The sequence below is a fragment of the Paramisgurnus dabryanus genome, chromosome 23, assembly GCF_030506205.2.
Source record: "Paramisgurnus dabryanus chromosome 23, PD_genome_1.1, whole genome shotgun sequence".
Classification (NCBI taxonomy): domain Eukaryota; kingdom Metazoa; phylum Chordata; class Actinopteri; order Cypriniformes; family Cobitidae; genus Paramisgurnus; species Paramisgurnus dabryanus.
The window spans coordinates 3934597-3953335 of record NC_133359.1 but is presented as its reverse complement, the minus strand read 5'-3'; the positions used below and the strand labels follow the sequence as shown (position 1 = coordinate 3953335).

Sequence of the window (18739 nt, the reverse complement as noted above, 5' to 3'; positions counted from 1 at the left end):
CAAAAGTGCTGAGTATTAGCTAATGGATGCTTGGGTGAAAACATCTGATCTTTAGGGAGTAACAGAATTATGTGTTTTGTCTTTTTCTGTTCCTTTTACGTTGTATTGGGAGTTCTTTCTTCTAAGAAAGCTAATATGATTTGTTTGGTTATCGTAGAAACCTGACATTATTTTCTGGTACTGCTTTCACCTGACACCATCCTCTGAGCGCACATATCTGCTAATAACAGTAATTGAATTTCTCTGAATACAAATACCAGGAAATACCGCTGATCGCAGCTTTGATTTGCCAAGCCACGCCCACCAAATCACAGGGTGAAATACATTATTTCAAAAACGAGAAATATTCCTCAATGAACCTTGAAACACTGGTTCAGTGACGGATCTGTAAGTAAATACGGTTTCATCAAACGCACGTGGTTTCGCACCTGGCCAAAAGCTAACTTCAAGTTTGTTTGTTGGTCTGGCTAGTGGCTAAACTGACCTCTGGAAGAAATATCTGGTCGTAAATAAATACATTTTGGTTTTCTAAAGACGATGGGGTGCATGGATCACACTGTACGAAGAGAGGTTTGGCAGCAAGGCAAAATTTTAGGGATTTGTAGCTAACATTGTATATCTTCATTTTACACAGTAACGTTAGCTTAGTGTAGTAGTTGATACGCTTTAACTATTTAGGTACTTTACTTGCTATTTACTTTGCTTGTTATCAAAAATAATCTACAGTAGAGCGACTCCATTGATATTAATTCTTTGCGGAATTCTCCTGGACCTTAAGTTTAGTCCACAAAAGCCGTTTGTTTATGTTGTTGCCACTGAAACGTCTATATGGTTAACTTCTGGCCCAAAGCTAGTGACTAAACTGACCTTTGAAACAAATATCTTGTCAAAAATAAAGTTTTGGTTTCCTTGGGATGAGGGGAGACGGTGAGCATGGCGACTCTGCTTTTATTGATACTTTGCGGATGTCTACCGGATGTTAAGTTTGGGCCACAAAAGCCGTTTGTTTATGTTGTTGCCACTGAAACGTCTATATGGTTAACTTCTGGCCCAAAGCTAGTGACTAAACTGACCTTTGGAACAAATATCTTGTCAAAAATAAAGTTTTGGTTTCCTTAGGATGAGGAGAGACGGTGAGCATGGTGACTCTGTTGTTATTGATACTTTGCGGATGTCTACCGGATGTTAAGTTTGGGCCACAAAAGCCGTTTGTTTATGTTGTTGCCACTGAAACGTCTATATGGTTAACTTCTGGCCCAAAGCTAGTGACTAAACTGACCTCTGGAACAAATATCTTGTCGAAAATAAAAAGGTTTTGCTTTCCTTAAGACAAGGGGAGACAGTGAGCGACTCTGTTGTTATTGATTCTTTGCGGACGTCTACCGAAAGTTTAAGTTTGGGCCACAAAAGCCATTTGTTTATGTTGTTGCCACTGAAACATCTATACAGTTAACTTCTGGCCCAAAGCTAGTCACTAAACGGACCTCTGGAACAAATATCTTGTTGTACATAAAAAAGTTTTGGTTTCCTTAAAACGAGGGGAGACAGTGAGCGACTCTGTTGTTATTGATTCTTTGCGGACGTCTACCGAAAGTTTAAGTTTGGGCCACAAAAGCCATTTGTTTATGTTGTTGCCACTGAAACATCTATACGGTTAACTTCTGGCACAAAGCTAGTGACTAAACTGACCTCTGAACAAATATCTTGTCGAAAATAAAGTTTTGGTTTCCTTAGGATGAGGGGAGACGGTGAACATGGCGACTCTGTTGTTATTGATACTTTGCGGATGTCTACCGGACATTAAGTTTGGGCCACAAAAGCCGTTTGTTTATGTTGTTGCTGCTAAAACAGTCTATACCCATTTAAAGGCGGAGTCCACGATGTTTGAAAAACGCGTTGGAAAAGGAGACGGGCCGACTACCAAAACACACTTATAGCCAATCAAATCAAATCAAATGCCGGTTTGCGTATGTGTGGGGCGGGTCTATCAACAGAAGGTCCAGATTCTATTGGGGTAGGGGCGTGTTTGTTTAGGTGATTTCAAATATCAACATTGGCTTTCAAACATCATGGACTCCGCCTTTAAATGAAACCTCCCTCAGGGAGCTTTACAATAATGGGTGCAGTTTTCCGCCATTGGCATCCGCTGCTGTAAAATATCAGTTTTCAGCAAATCCCTAAAGAGACAGCAAGTGGCTTTTCAAACAGGTTTCCGTGTGATTGAAAGTGATTGAAGTGAAATGCCTTGCAACAGGCTGGAGCTGTTCTGTGTGAAAGGAACCGGCCGCTTACCACTAGTCATTTTAACGGAAATATGTAAATGCTACACTAAAAATCTCTTAAAGAGCACATATTTCATTGCTTAACACGTTTTCATCACGCATACTATGGTAAACATAGACACTCAAATCCGTGCATAACGCACAATAACATGAGAATGAGAAAATAGACACTGTCAGCCAATCACATTTCCCAATATGGCACAAAAGTAGCACACGACACCTGGAACTCTAAGCGACAGAAAAATGACTCAGATAAGTCTACATCCAGATGGGTCACCTTAAAAGCCAAATGATATCTGCTGGAAACCACTGAAAATTGTACAGGATCGCACCTGCTGTGGTAACAGTCGTGTACCTGTTGTGAGACTGGGCATACTTCAGCAGATGAAACGCTGAAGATAAGGACTGCATCTCTCTCAACCAAAAACTTTCATTTCTGTTTGATTTAATTGAAAGGGATTATTTGCACAGAAATAAATTTTTGAATGGTTTATACAAATTTGTATTAAATTAAATACTGAAACTATCATAAGGCCTCAAATGGTGGTCGATGTTGTTGGCCAAATGAATGCAAGCTTTTGCCAGAGTCAATGGTGTTCCCACTGTCATTTTTAGGGCTTAATCAGGGCAAATGGCCGAGTCTGTCCCATGAGCCACGCCACATAGAGTATCTGTAAATCCGGCTTCCATCTGTGGGGCCGGATATCAAGGTGGGAGTTTGGGGGCAATGCTGATGGTGGGATTGCAGATCAATTTTGGATCACTTGCACTATGAGATCTGACACAATCTGATATATTGATAGCACCATCTCTTGATAGTCCGCTAGTAAAAAGCAGGTGTTGAGCCTATTTCTCAATCGGGACACTCTGGGGTCTCATGAACTTCCCAAAGACCCCAGGAACATATGTGATCCATTTAACTTAACTCTGGTGATTTTATCCACCATTACTCATAAACGGTGAGCTCTGCCTTTTGAAAGTAACAGGTCACTTATTTCTCTAAGTTTCAATAAAATCAGGGCCTGTCAGTGAGCAAAACCATTTGCTTGACATAACCGGTTGTACCACTTCAAAACCAAAAAAGGTGCAAGGAGCAACCCGTAAAGGTGACCTTTTAACACCTCGCCACATTAAAAGCCCACTCAAGCATCTCCAAGCCTTTGATAATCGATTGTAATCCAGCTTTAGCAAATGGCTCACTTACAGTAAAATAACACCAACTTCAATGCAATGCATCTCTCCGCCAGGACATTGAAATATGATACATTTCTGAGCGAGAGAGCAAGCGTGTGAATGTGTGTGATAAAGCGGAGAGAGCCTTATAACTGCTCTATATGTAATCTGAGCATGTCTACACTTACTGAAAATAAAAGACATTTTGCTAAGAAGAGAGATGGCAACCTGTTCATCTGAGCATCTTCATGTTTACAGCAAAATGCATTGATAACAATTCAAAAATCAGAATTACTAATATTTTCTAATATAGCGCAATTAGAGTTGTAACAGTACACAAAATTCGCAGTTCGGTACGTATCTCGGTTTTTTTATCACTGAGTGCGTTTACATGCACAGTCTTACGTCGATTATGCTTAATAAACTGATAACACGTGGGGTCATGTAAACGCGTAAAACTGTTTTCTTTAATCGGGGAAAGCTCATAAACGGCGTAAGCAAAAACCGATCGGCACAGGTAGTTTTTTGCTCATTACGGCGATTTCGCGTGGCATGTAAACACCTTAACCGGCTTTCTCACGGTTTTGTCCATGCGCGCATGCCCCGCGTATGAAAGATAAACGTCACACGCGGAAGTAAGCGCAAAGTAAAGCATAAAAGTCTCCGCTGGACTAAAGCAGTTGGCAGAGAAACTGTTAAAATAGCTGCTCATGTTACATTTACAGGTTCTGCAGACACGAGAAGAGATACAACAATATAGCTTAAGACAGATATGCCGTCGGCTTTTTGATCGACTATTATGTACTATAGGCGGTGACGTCACTGCCTGCGAGAAAACAGATAATTCTCCAAGTCCCATGTAAACGCAGTTGACTGCATAGCCGGCTTATTGATTTGCATGTAAACGCATGAAAACAGTTTTCTATAATAAGCAGATTTTTAATAGTTATCCGCTTATTCTGTGCATGTAAACGTACTCACTGTTCGGTACTATTTCGGTACAGTTAGGGAGAATGAATGCAAAACATATAATTAATTGTTGTTTATTATAAACATTTATGAACCTGCTTGGTTTAAATAAAATAAATTGGACATGCCAACTTCCTACTTTTAAGAAAACCCTGCAACGCTTATCCCGCCTCCAGGGTTTCCTGATTGGTCCACTGTTCTAAACCTGACATTGATGAGCTGTGCTGCCTGCAAAATTTAATTTTTTTACTTGACACGGGGTCTTAAAACTCAACACTTGTGCACAAGACGCTACAAAAGACGCAAGATGCGAGTGTAAACACATCTGTCTAGGGCGTGTTTACATAGAAAAGCAATGGAAAAGTAGCGCGGTGGACTTTTCGCCTTTAGCGCCCTTTGTTACACAAACTTGCGGTCCGCCACGTAATAGCTGCGTCCGAAATCGCATACTGTGACAGTAGGTACTGAATTTAATGAATATGGTTAGTGGATATGTGGATAATATGGATAATGAATTCGGACGTCTACATCCGCCATGTTGATCATCCGGTCATCCTTGTACTTTTCGTCTACTGTTTTTCGAATACTATAAATTCGGACATACTTCTCGCCTTGCCTACTGCTTTTCGCCTACTATATAGTATATTCAGATGCAATGAATATGTTTGTGTCACACGTAAAACAACTCTACTGTAAACGAGTGTTAAACATTGCATTCGGAAGAACCAGAAGTCCTGTACTAAAATGGTTTGGTACGAATATGTGTACCAAACACCACTAACAACAAAAAAATGTTTTTTCATGTGTTTAAAATAAACGAGCACCAATGGGTGTTGAGTTTGGATGTTTTATCTGGCCATACAGTATACTTGATGATTATACAATCCATTGTGGACCGTTAAAGGACACCATTATCTTCCTCATACTGTAACTATAACTGCAAAGTCTCTGCGATGTCTTTCCTATACTGATGGCATCTATCTTCTTACCTGAAGACGAATCTCTTAGAGATTCACAGTACATCAAATTCAATTACTATTCACATGCACCTGTGTGCACTCACTGTGCAGCTGTAACAAATAATATATTTCTGCATCAGTGATTAACAGAGCCAAGCGGGTGTCATGCAGGTTTCTTTTAATACTATAAATTAGATTGCGGTACTGCATGTTAAATCAGTAATGAAAGTGAGGCGATTAACTTAACTCATTCATTGTCATAAAATGAATTGTAAAACCATGTATTTATACAATTGCTACATATATCACATTTTTTAGTAGAGAACAACATATCTATTCAGTATATTTTGTAATAGACAAAATATTATCAAAATATGTACCAGTATCCTTTAAAAAGGTCCTAAGTTGTCCCATAAGATACAGATATGTATACATTTGGTACCAGTACCTTTGAGGTACTATGAGCTGTACTGTTTAAAAGGGTACTGCCCAAGTGACAACTGGGGTGCATATTTTGACAATTTTTCCTGACAGTGAAGTACAGTATATACCCTGGCAAAAATAAATACTAGCCTGTTAAATACGAACAAGTACATTTGTAGTACATGCACTGTAAAAAAATATATACAGCATTTTTGTCAAATCAACATATATTTTTGTTACTTTAATTAAAAAAGGTAAACCATTTCAACATGTTTTTATAATTTATGTCAAATTGTCACAGGTCAAAACTTAGGTTGAATTGACTTGCAATAGGGATGTGCATTTATGTCATTTTTTCATTTCGATTAATCCATAGGTCTGAAGAACGAGTACTCGATTAACTGGGGGCGGGGCAATCAAAGGTACACGTCATGGTGAAAATGAAAATATTTTTATTAAAAACACTCAAATAAAACTTAATTTCGAAGAAACTATGACAGAACAATGAAAACATACTAGATTTTTAATGAATTAAATGTTTTTAACAGAAACCTCTAACAGCATGGGTCTTCAACCGGGGGTCTGCGGCCCCCAGGGGGTCCGTGACGGAACTGCAAAAATGATGTTCGACAACAAGCTATTTTTTGCTTAAAACGTAAAATATATGTACAAAACGTTACATGTCCCCTTTAAGTTGTGCACGTGCGTGGCCGCATAGGTTTGAAGGCGCGCGTTCAGTTTAGCCAGCGGACCAAAATAAAATATCTAAAGATTATAAATGTCCGCTCAGGAAGCAGCAGTAGCGACAGAAAAGTCATCATAAAACAGGTAAAGCTTATGTGTGTCTTTCTTTCAGAATGTCATTTTAGAATCAGTGCGACATGTTGTCTCATCTATATTTCTGAACTTGGACGGCTGTTTCAAGCGGTTCAGATTTAAAGCGCTAATTCAACAGGCAAATGACAACACACCGCGTCTGCATTTTAAACTGTGACAAAACTATCGCTCGCATTTAAAAATTAATGAAACGCGCGCCGTGATGGTGCTTTGTGCAAGATTCATAGTCAGGTTGATATCCGCCTCTCAAAAAGTTTCCCCAAAGAGATGCGCTCGGACTCGTTGCATGTTGTTCTGCTTAATGAGTCTGATATGAAGCTATACAGAAAATAAACCTCCGTTACTTAAACTCGTGACAATGATGATACACGAGAAAGGCAACAGACCTCAGAATTATAAAGTAGCACAACCTCTATCCCCACCTGAATAGACAGTCTTTGTGCCATTCACCATGATCAGTCTTCTTTATTAACTGAAAGCCCTTGTCCAATTCACAGTAAAGTGAAAATATATTACACTGCAAATACCTTAAAATAATATTATATTATTATTATTATTATATTAATTTAAAAACTAAATCTACTTTAACAAAAAAAATATGCATTTTAATATAGTATGGCTGTGTGACAATATGGTTTGTTTCTATTTATAAAACAGTTCCAGTCCTTGATTCTGATTGGTCATCAGTTGTACTTTACTCCACTATGCGTTGTGCCTAATACGAAAAGGCAGACTCTCGTACCTTACTGCTTACTTAAATATCTTTGTTTAACACATTTAGTATTAGGGGGTCCCTGCTCCATGCCTCTCTAATCTAAGGGGTCCCCGACCCAAAAAACGTTGAAGACCCCTGTCTAACAGGAAAAGCTGCGTGATGAAGTGAAACTAAAGGGTTAACAAACACAAACCGAAGCGCTTTCTATATAATGCACTCTGCATAATATTAAGCCTTTAAACAACAAATGTACAACGTCCACCTATCTGCATAAATGCAAGACTTCAACTAAGTTTTCAACTAAGTTATCTAAAAAAAGGAAGTTTAACTCCCTTTGTGGATGTGCATCATAAACAGCGCACTTTTAAACACGTCCAGTCAAAGCTCAAGCTTCATAACATTAAGCAGCTTTAAGTCTGTTGCTATCATTTTAGCGTTTAGCTGTGTCGTGTCGTCCTCTTACCTCAGTCAAGATGTAATGTAAATGCTTGTATGGCTCTCTGGTATCTCTTGACATTTGATGTTTAAATATGAGATGATAACCCATTGAACTTTTGACGGCGCTGTACATTTTGCACCAGACTGACTGTATTTCCGAAAATCACGGCATCCTTATAAACCATAGTGCCTCAGTGATGTGAGGTGTGGCCTGCTTCACAGGATTGGCGGGCTGGCGGGCTGCCGCGCCTTGCGTGGATCGGCGGGTTTCTGCGGCGCGGTCGCCCGGAATTATCCGTTTGTTTTTGAATCATGCATGGTAATGTTTCTGATGTCATACGTCAGTCTGCGTAGCTCGACACGACGTCAAACACGCATCTCCAGACTAACACATGCGCTTGTAACACTAACCAGACATCCAAATGCCGCCATATCCACAATAAAAAAATAAATAAACCCACATGATCATTGTTTTCGTGATCGATCATCGATGCCACGTTCGAGTACTCGAGCAATCGAGTACTCGTGCCCATCCCTACTTGCAAACCAAGTTGTTTAACTTTATGCTGAATTTTTTACAGTGCAGTAATAATTTTTAGTGTATTGAAATAAATGGTGTCTCAAATTAACAGTTGAGTACACTTGTATGTATGTACACTAGATGTACTAAAGTTTGTCTTAAGAAGTACTAGTAAAGACAATTTTTTTGGATATTAAGTACAAAATGACTGCGTGAAAATAGTAGATTTACCAAGTGTACTTAAAGGAGCTGTGTGTAACATTGACTTCTAGCGTTTGAACTTGATACCATAGTCTAAATTCAAAATATTGGAGACGTTTTAGATTAGATGTAAAAAGATTAGCTGGCAAATCCGGGACACATCGCTTTTTAAATCGATGAGTTTTGTACAAAATCAATGCGTTTCAGTAAGACAGGGAAATCTGGAGCTACAAAAATGTTCAGTATGTGGAAAATAATGTGTTTTTTTAACCATAAACCAAGCAAACACATTTTAGCAATGAAATAGATGCACTTTAAATAAAGTGGATTTTTTTACATCGTAGTACAGTATACATTACTTAGTAAATAGAAATATACTTTAGTAGATAACATAAAGCAATTATCTTCTTGATTTTATTGCATTAACAATGCTTTAGTCCAGCCCCAAAATGGGTGGGAAATGGCTGCTTTCAAAAACACACACACACACACACACACACACACACACACACACACACACACACACGTATCATATGACCTTTCCCATCAGCGGTTTCTGTGCCCGTAACCAACCTGCCATTCTTTTTGACTCCTCGGATCTTGTGTAATTTTCTCACAACCTTTGAATCTGTATTCAAAGGGCCGCTGGTTGCCCACTACCGCCAAACTGGGATCAGTTTCCTTGAATTACTAAGCATAGCAACCTAAAGCGAAAAACTGATCTTAGAGAAGTCCGGCTTATGTTCTTGGGTCATTCTATGTGGTTCAGACTGTATGTTGTAATATAGTCAATAGTTTTTACGCATACGCGAGGGTCCGAGTACAGTGCGCACACTGTAAAAAATTACTCTGGAGGGTGTTAAATTTAACCCATGAAAATTAGTTATAATTTAATTAAGTATATAAGCTAGCAAGTAAAATAAAAAATAATGGGTATATTCTACCTTCACTATCCAATTTTTAACAGTAATAACTGCAATACTAAAAAAATAAGTAACATATACCCCAAAATATTGGCCTTAGCACCGCAAAGTGCGCATGAATCAACATCCAGGCGGGACTCGAGTCACCATTTTTTCATATCATATCGGCGGGAGAACTGCGGTTTGTTGACAGGTAAGTTTTTATTTAACTTGTTGATATCATCATGAATAGAAATGTTAAGTTGGTTAACTGTAAAATCTACCAGAAGTTTAGTCATTTGCGTGCTTCTCTGTCTCTGTTGTTGACAGATTGATAGGTTAGAATATGTCATTCAGGTTAGCTTTGAATGAAACATCGCCCAGTTCTTGCACCTGCGAATACGAATAAATATCCATATTTATGATTAAAATATTAACTTCCATTATTATTATTTACATGTCTGAATCTCGTGAACAGCGGAGCTGCTCAATATGAGTGGTTGAACTTGAGCAAGCCACGTGACGAGAGAGAGCAGCGGACGGTTGATGTACGATACAGACGGGAGGGCGTCGAGCAGACAAACAAACAACGGTAAAGCTGTCGATGCTAGATAATTACTGTAAAAGTTTTCTTGCATTTATCTGTTAATATATTGAGTTTTGTTTTAGAAGGGATCCATTTATGAAGCCATTTTATTATTATTATTATTATTATCATTTACGGATATATACTTAACGTTGCCTTTCGCTTTTTAATGTCTGTTCAAAAAAGTATTTCGGAGTTCATATGTTATATATGAGACTTGTATATGAAGTTGAATCACTTAAAATTGAATGTAAGTACTTCTTGTTAGTGTTCAATGTTTTATGCACGTGTACTGTGAGTTATAGCATAATATGAAGTTGTATTTTTGCACTTAATAAGTTTTAAATGAAGTTGAAATGTTTGTTTGTATCGATATAGCATGCTTGTCTACTGAGGTAAATGAGATCAGTTTTTCCTCTCATATTATTGTCTTCTTTAATTTTCTAATGATAACGTGAAGAACAGTATTTAGGAATCTTGCTTTTAATGGTTTTTTCTCATGAAGCCTTGGTTTATTTTGTTTTATGAAATAATATGTTCAAGAAGCTTTATGTAAAACTATGATATGTTGTATTTCACTTGAAATGTATTGGGGTTATTATACGTCCAATAATTAGTTTTAAATGTTTACAGAATGTTATTTGGTCAATAAAGCAAGCAATTTATGCAATCTTGTGCATGACTATTTTCTTATTCAACCCTCTCTGAATAAGTAATATGTAATGTTTCTTAATGGCTTATCATTATTAATAATAATTTAATAGATCTGTGCCTTAATACCAATAGGGTTAATGTTATTCATTTTTTTATAAGTAATTAGTTATGAAAAAATAGGTAGACCTTACCTAATTTTTTTTACTTTATCATAGTAATTAAATTTAGGTACTTTTTAATCAAATATATAGGATATAATTTACTCAAACAAAGTGAGTGCAAATTGTTACAACAATTTTTTTGAGTAAATTCTATAGGTTGTTTTTTACAGTGCATGATGCCCATTTCATCATCATGTGCGCATTGTACAGATGTGCGCCAGATTTTTGTACTTTTTACTTCCTTTGTACTTAAATCCTTCAATGCTTAATTTTTTGGGAAGTTTAAACAATTCTTCTTATTCAATATGCTGAGATTCCTACAAATAAGCCCTTTATAAGCCTGTGTTGGGATGTTTGTTAAAAGATCCAGCTGGAAACAGCAACATTTGCTCAACCAATGGCTATGTTTGGGGCGTGACTTTCTAGAGACAGGGGGAGGAGTTGAAAGTTGATTGACAACTACAACACAAGCAATTTCATTTTTAAGGGTTTATGGCGTTACAAGAATGGCCCGCTTTCAACTTTCCCACATTCCTCCACACTTGGTTGCTTAACAAGACCCTTGTACACAGGTGGTGTGCGGCAACATCTCGAACCACCCCTGTGGAGCTTGTAATTGGGAATAAGGTGACCATTGTAAGCCCTGGGGTGAAAATAAACCTCCCCATTTGGGCAAACATGCATTTCCAAAGCCAACATTCCTGATTAAAATGTCAGTGATGTCAATTTGTGAGCTCCTCTGGCTTTTTAATTTTGCTTCAGTCGTCTTGGCATGGTAAAGCCTTTTTTCCCCAGCCATATAACCTAATATAGGGTTTGCTCAGCCTTTTCTCACTTGAGTGATTTCAGCAATGGAAGAGAGCAGAGAGCGCTTGCTTTTTTTTGAAAGAGAGGAGTGATTTGGTGGCCCGCTGAAAGGCTAGGGCAGTCATACTGAGACTGAGAGGTTCCCGGGATGTGATTGAGGTCAGTTTGGGGCAGTCAAGGGGAGAAGCTGAAGCTCACATCACATTTTGTAGGTGTTAATGAGAAAGATGATCTTCTAGAGGGGTACGGACAAAAGATATTGTTGGTTGAGCTTTCAACCCAAATCCCTACTGATTTGACTCATATTTGGCAACGTACAATTTACAGTACCTTTGTAATACATAGGTGTAATGCTTTGTATATGCACACATGTGCCCGTGCAAAGCAAAGCTACGTCACTGGGGTGTTGCTCTCCAGTTGCCAATATGTTCTCAGTAGCTTTAAGTGTGAATGGTTGCTATGATATTGTTATGGTATTCTGGGTGGTCCCTTACTGGCCCACGTCTCCGTGATAATTTACTCTCTAAATATAGCCTGGATCCCTGCTTCAAAGGTACAGGTTTTTTTAGCTGTATTATCATCTGCTAGCAGAAAAGCATCAATTTGAGCATCGAGTAATAGCACAGCTCTCCTCAACAAGTCGCATGATTTGAGATGTGATTTATGTCCTTGGTACAACTGTGCAGTGGAGATACATCCAGGTGTTTAATATTTAGGGTTATAAAAACACTAACCTTGAGCGAAAGTCAAAACCTAACACTGCTTTTAAAAATTAACCTTAGTTCTCTTAAGGAACAGTTGTATTTATTAGTGATGCACCGATGTATCGGCCGCCGATATTTATCGGCCGATTTTTGATGAATTTGAAACCATCGGCATATCGGCAATAGCATGAGAAAGGCCGATACCGATTGTTTATTAATTATAAATTATTATTAACTGCATAAAGAAATCCATTATATGTAAAAAAAAAAAATGAGTTAATATTGTTAATAAAATAAATGCTGAATAGCAAAAAACACCTTTGAAGGTTGTCATGCTGTCTTCTTATATTTGTTTTAGCTTATTTTGTGCCTCTCTTATTAGGTTGGTCAGTTGAAAGTTAATTAGATCCAATCCATGTTCAGTAAAAATAATTTGATGCAGAAATAAACTAGCTAATAGACCAACTGTATAGTATTGTATACAAGTGTTTAATATCGGTATCGGCCGGAAGTTGTCTGTTTAAATCGGTATCGGCCCAAAAAAAATCCTATCAGTGCATCCCTAGTATTTATTACAATTCACAGATCTAACAAGTCTAAAACAATCTCATGGCAATTCGTAACTATTTTACGAGGTAGCAAATTTGTATGAATTTGTTCGATCTCATTTGTACGTTTCCCAGCATGAAATATCCGTCATTTCACCTTCTAAGTTAGCTTTAATACCTGATATAGTTCGGCTAGGAGTAACCCACATCTAGCCAAAATAAACTTGGTTATAGACAGCACATAGTTATAGACATCTTATTATTTATACTCCCTCAATTTCTCTTTAATATAAAAGCTCGGTTTCTCTATGTGATAGGTGAAGATGTCAGGCCGTTCAACTGGAGATAATTCTGTCACATGGTTTATTTATTAACTCTTTTTATAAATGGTCTATTTATAAAGTTGCAAGCATTTTCTATGATTTTCACAAAAGTTTAATGCTGTCCAGAGAATGTTCTTCTTTAAATATATAAACATACAATTATCAAATGAAAGAACAGACCATCTGCTTTTAAACAAAAAAAGGTTTCATCCTTTATTTTCTTCTCTTTTATCACGTCTTAAATATGGGTAGGTTTCTTCAAAAAGACCAAATTTTGAGCAAAAAGCTAAGATAATTGCATTTTTAATAGATATCAAATCGATGATCAACTAAGGGGTTGCTTCCGGGTTGTGTAAGTTGGGTAAGAGCGCCACCTGGTGGATAATAATGGAAATACAGATTGCCAGGAAAAACTTGGCATTAGCAGGGAAGCGATTTCTCTTAATTGACACGTTAACTCGTCAATGTCGGGGAAAGAGTTAAGTGAGCATGTACGGGTCGGACATTTTGGTTCGTCCATTATAGTTAACTTTTCAAGTAGTATTCGCGGTCCTGCGCAGTTTGTGACTTTATATAGTCACATTAAATTCGATTTTGTCCAGTCAATGTATAAAAAACAAACTAAAGCACTATTCGCATTGCCGAATGCGAAAAAACATTAATTTCTGAATGAATGGGACTCAGGAAATACAATATACGTGCATTAGGAAGACTTTACGTCAGATCACGTTGGCCAAAACACGAAATGAACCGCGTTTTCAAAAGATATTGCGGGCAAACACAGACATTTGCATCTGGACGGGATTACATTTCTCAGAGGACCTCTGAGTTCGGCGAAAAACAGTAGGTAAATTGCTCTGGAATTCTTACGGAGGTCGTCAGAGAAAAACACAGACATAGCCGATTTGCACGGGATTAAAAACACAGAAGCACGATTTTCTCAGAGGTCCCCCTATAATACTAATCATGTCCGAATAGGGCTTAACAAAACTTAGCAAGCTAACGTTAGTGAAGTCTTTCTTCCTTCACCTAAACTCCACCCACAAAAACAAACAAACGTAATGTTTACTAACTGAAAAAGGGTCTATATTTGCTTAACAATTATTGTTGGGCCAATAAATCGTCCGATGATGCTTCTCAATGAATTACGGTGAAATGCCAAAAACATCGAAATGCCAAATGAGAGGGCGCTGTCGTGCAGAAACTCAATATGAGCCGCAGAAGAAGAACCATTAACAATGTTTTTTTCAAATGCAACAGTGATTTCAAATTGATAAGGACTTCCCACTGATCAAAAGCTGAAGCTCTGCTGTGCGATTCAGAATAGTTATCGGACAAGACAGGTATTATTAGTGTGTATCGGCATCCCTATCAACAATGCAAATATTCATTTTAAAAATTATAAACATTCAGTTGGTGTTATGAAAGATTTAAGTGATTGTATGTCTTTGCAGGGATGGAAGACATTCTCACAAGCACATGGCATTGTGGTAACACACATTCTGGTAATTCACACTTCGTCATAGAGCTGAAAATCCAGTTAGTTTGAAGTCTCATCATCACTGCAGGCTATAAGCTGTAATGCTGCTTATCTCAACATATCTGTTTACATGATAAAAGAGTAAAGCAAAGCGGCATAGAGCATAACTAAAGCACTCTTTAACAAAACCAATATATTTGTAAGCTTGATTAAATTGAAAAGACAAAAGTACTTGAAACCCATGCTTGTTTACATCACCATACATAGTGCAGGATGAAAACAGATAATGGTAGAATAACAGAAGAATGCACTATAATAGCTGGATGTATGTTAAGCATTTCCTTGTAGTGCAAAATGTATAAAATAATATTAAAAAATGATATTTTTAAATACACTAAGCTGGCAGGATGACAAGATTCATCTCTTCTTGTCTTTATATCAACGTCATAAACATTGAAAGAATAACTAGAGCCATCACAGCGCAAACCCTACATGTAAGCAGTAAAACTAGTTACATTATTATGCGCATGTACAGTTAAAGCATCTAAAAACTTACCTTTCCCATAGTTAAAGTGGAGTTTAATGGATTTGCCCTGGTTGATATGCAGGTACGTAAACCACACGGCAAAAGTGAGCAGCACCAGCAGCAGCAGAAGTTTGAACTGCTTCCGTATTTTCTTCACCGGGAATCGCAGCATCATCAGCAGCGGCGGCGGCGCAACGTGAATCTCGGCTGCTGCACGGTTTCGCGCGCTTTAAAGACAACACTCCTTATGTCACAATGTCATATTTTAGTCTTTGTGATTGCATCAACAGCAGATTGAGGGAATGCGTCGGACGCATTTCAAAACATCGGATTTCACGGAGAAGCAGCAGATAAGGCTGCTCGTCAGTTTGGCGCGTTTAAATGTAAGGCTTATGATGTCATATTTCTCACAGCGGCGGTATCAATGCGAGCTTCTCCATTGCGAGCATCAAAGCCTCAAGCAGAAGACTCCCGGTGTCTCAATGTCATATTTGCGTAAAACCGCCAACTGCTCCCTCAGTTTGGCGCGCTTTAAAGGCTTGATGTCACAGTGTCATTTCTCCTCGTGCTCAACAGGTTTCGTGAATGAGTTAAATGAGCATTAGTTAAAGGTTTTGCGTACACGTGCAATAGTATACCAAATGACAGCCCATGTCACTCTGCGTCCCCAAAAAAAATCATTAAAATCCCATTTGTGGTTTCGCTGCTTAAAAATATATTAGAATGAAAATAAAAACGATTTTATCGTAAGAGTAAAGGCAAAGAAAATAGCAGTCGCTTTGTTAATCTCATGGAAGCCGATCTGACAGCAGTCCAGCCACTACGCTGAGGATCATCCTCTGGATTTAAAGCTTTCTCTCAAGTGACCTGTCAAATCTTTAACTTTTAACACTGCGCTTTTTATAAAAACAAACCTTAAAACATTATGATCTAGCTTTTTTAAGTTTCTCTCTTACTGGCAAAAGTTAAAAGCACAGTTTGTCAGCCATGACAATAAAACCGCTATAATAACTTATAAACACCTCAAATATTTAAACCATGCATGTATTACGCGCTCATTTATGATGGGAACCGGAGGAAAATCTTCCACAACTTGTGGAAATCCTAAATAAACACAATACAAAGGATACTTGAGAGCAACTTAAGTTCAAATCGATACGTGATTAAATATGCACGTTTAGTGCCTGCATTGATTTTGTATGCAACAGTAAGTCTGAACATTGCACGGGTGGTGTCTTATCGCCACTACACCCAAATAAACGCAGGCTATTGTTTCCCACAGTATGAAACATCCAAAGTGAACAATCGCATCTCTATTGCGTTATGTACTAGGTGAACACCGCATGTGATGTCTCCACGCACCTGCTAGTCCACGAGTAACTTATACGCTCTTCCTAAATATATCAAATCTAACGCGTAAGCATCATGACACGTCTCATGTTAACGGTAAAGCCATAAGCATTCAACAATAACAATGGTCTACCGACGTCCGTAAGCTCCCACACCGTTAGCAGCATCTGACATTTTGATGTCAGTAGTGCGCTCCGCAATACAAACGCTTTGTTTCGTCGATGTGATCTTACGCATCAGTCTCTTCGATCCGTGCGGATGTTGTCACGTCTTCAGTGTGATTAACTATTTGGCAATGAGTCTCATAAATCCGACAGGCTCTGATTCCAGCCCCGCGATGCAATCGACTCCCAATCCCCGCGTTAAACTAAGCATCCATGAAGCTGCCGGGGAGCGACATTGACAACCTTACTATTGTACAGGCGGAGCTCATAAATATTAAGGATTCCTGCCCAGTGCCCAGTCATTCGACTGATTAATATTCATAAAGCCTACAAGGACGACTGGATGAACGTTCCTGTTACGTAATTCATATTCATGAGTTCGGCCTTGGCCGTAGTACGAATCGTATGCTCGCTGCTGAGCAACCGAACTTGGGTGCAGCCGTTACGGGCAGCGACGGTGTCCAGTTATCGGCCGAGTTCCAGCGCAAATGATCCTTATTGGACGGACGCCTGTGACGACACGCATTCATTAACGTTTAGTCGTCTGCTGCGATGATCTCACCTTGTTTATTTGATGATTTAAAAAACGTCTGTGGAAAATCTCAAGCACGATTTGTTTAATAATTATGGATAGATTAAAAATGGACATAAAAACTTCTAATGGATATATTTAGAAAGTATAATAATGTATGAATAATAATACATATGCATAAATATCAATATTAATAAATATTAATAGCAATACATATTAATAGTAACAAATATGAACATTAATTTTAATATTGATAATACAATTAATATAAATATAAATATTAGGCTTTTATTATACAAAATATACCTATATTAATGTTTAATTATGTTTTCTTATTTAATATTATCTTTTTAATAAATATTTTATTCAGTTAGTTTTAAAATGTAATTATTTGCAGTAATATTTTGTACAATTAATACATTTGTTTACCATGCAGTTACACAGTCCATATATAGTTATAGTTATTAGTTTATTATTTTATTATTTTACATTTTTATCTCCCTCATATTACAGGAAAGACAAGTTAGCCTTCAGATAGAGTACAGGACCTTATGACGTGGATAAATCAAATCCCATAGCATTTCTTCAAGGACATCTTCAGTCTGGGCAACCCTTTGATAATTTACACCATAATCCTTGATTGATTCATAACCTATGAATAATTGTGTCCTATTACCGTACAAATACAAATGAAATCCATCCAGAGCTGAAATGGGCAAATATTAATGATTTTGCCTGCAGCGGTGTAGCTATTTAATACGCGTAAAGCTGTTAAGAGGTGAAACATCCACATTACAGTCATTTCCAATGCTATCTCATGGCAATTCATACGTATTTTTTTACGAGGTGGCAAATTTATATTAATTTGTACGACCAAATTTATGCATTTTTGAATGATATGTCTTTGCCCCGTGATGTTGGGGTTAGGAGTGGGTTTTTTTAATGATAATTGTACGTTTTTGCAAAATATGTACGAATTCTCGTGAAATCATTTCTGACCTCATGTATTATTCAGTCCAGTGGCCTCATCGGAGACCAAGGTCATTTCCAATGAGATTGCAGCATAACTAGTCTGAACTCACAGGAATGTACGGCTCAGGTTAATTAAAGAGCTGTCATCATAACCAATAATTATTATAACACAATAGCCCACGGTTTACACTGACACAGTCAAAAGAAGCCGTGGGGTGACTCTTACTAGATATTATTGCTAATAAAAGATATAGATATCCTTAAATCCAATGGCCTTTTCCTCCCCACTGTCCTCTTTCCTCGACACTTACAATTGTGACATTACAATAAGCTGGTTCTTCAAACTGAAATGTCAAAGAAGATTACGAGGAAGGACTTTTCTTCACTGTTGATCTTACTCCAACACCTGTGCTATTTATGCAGTAACAGGTGTAGCTCAGTGGTCTTTTATTTCCAGAGTGACTCATTTTCACTGCATATCCGACTTCCACTTCAGGGGATAAACGGAGCTGG

General features: G+C 37.8%; 1 protein-coding gene across 2 annotated transcripts in view; it reads right to left on the bottom strand.

The window, feature by feature from the left end:
- Positions 1–16966, bottom strand: part of b4galnt4a (beta-1,4-N-acetyl-galactosaminyl transferase 4a) — a 174135-nt gene extending 157169 nt beyond the window's left edge. Inside the window, exon 1 of one of the 2 annotated variants that reach the window (XM_065277535.2) lies at positions 15239–16966. In XM_065277535.2, the coding sequence (XP_065133607.1) occupies positions 15239–15383 (145 nt within the window). In that variant the 5' untranslated portion in view covers positions 15384–16966. The remainder of the gene's footprint in view (positions 1–15238) is intronic. The other variant, XM_065277534.1, reaches the window with a different exon arrangement.
- Positions 16967–18739: the final 1773 nt, after the last annotated feature.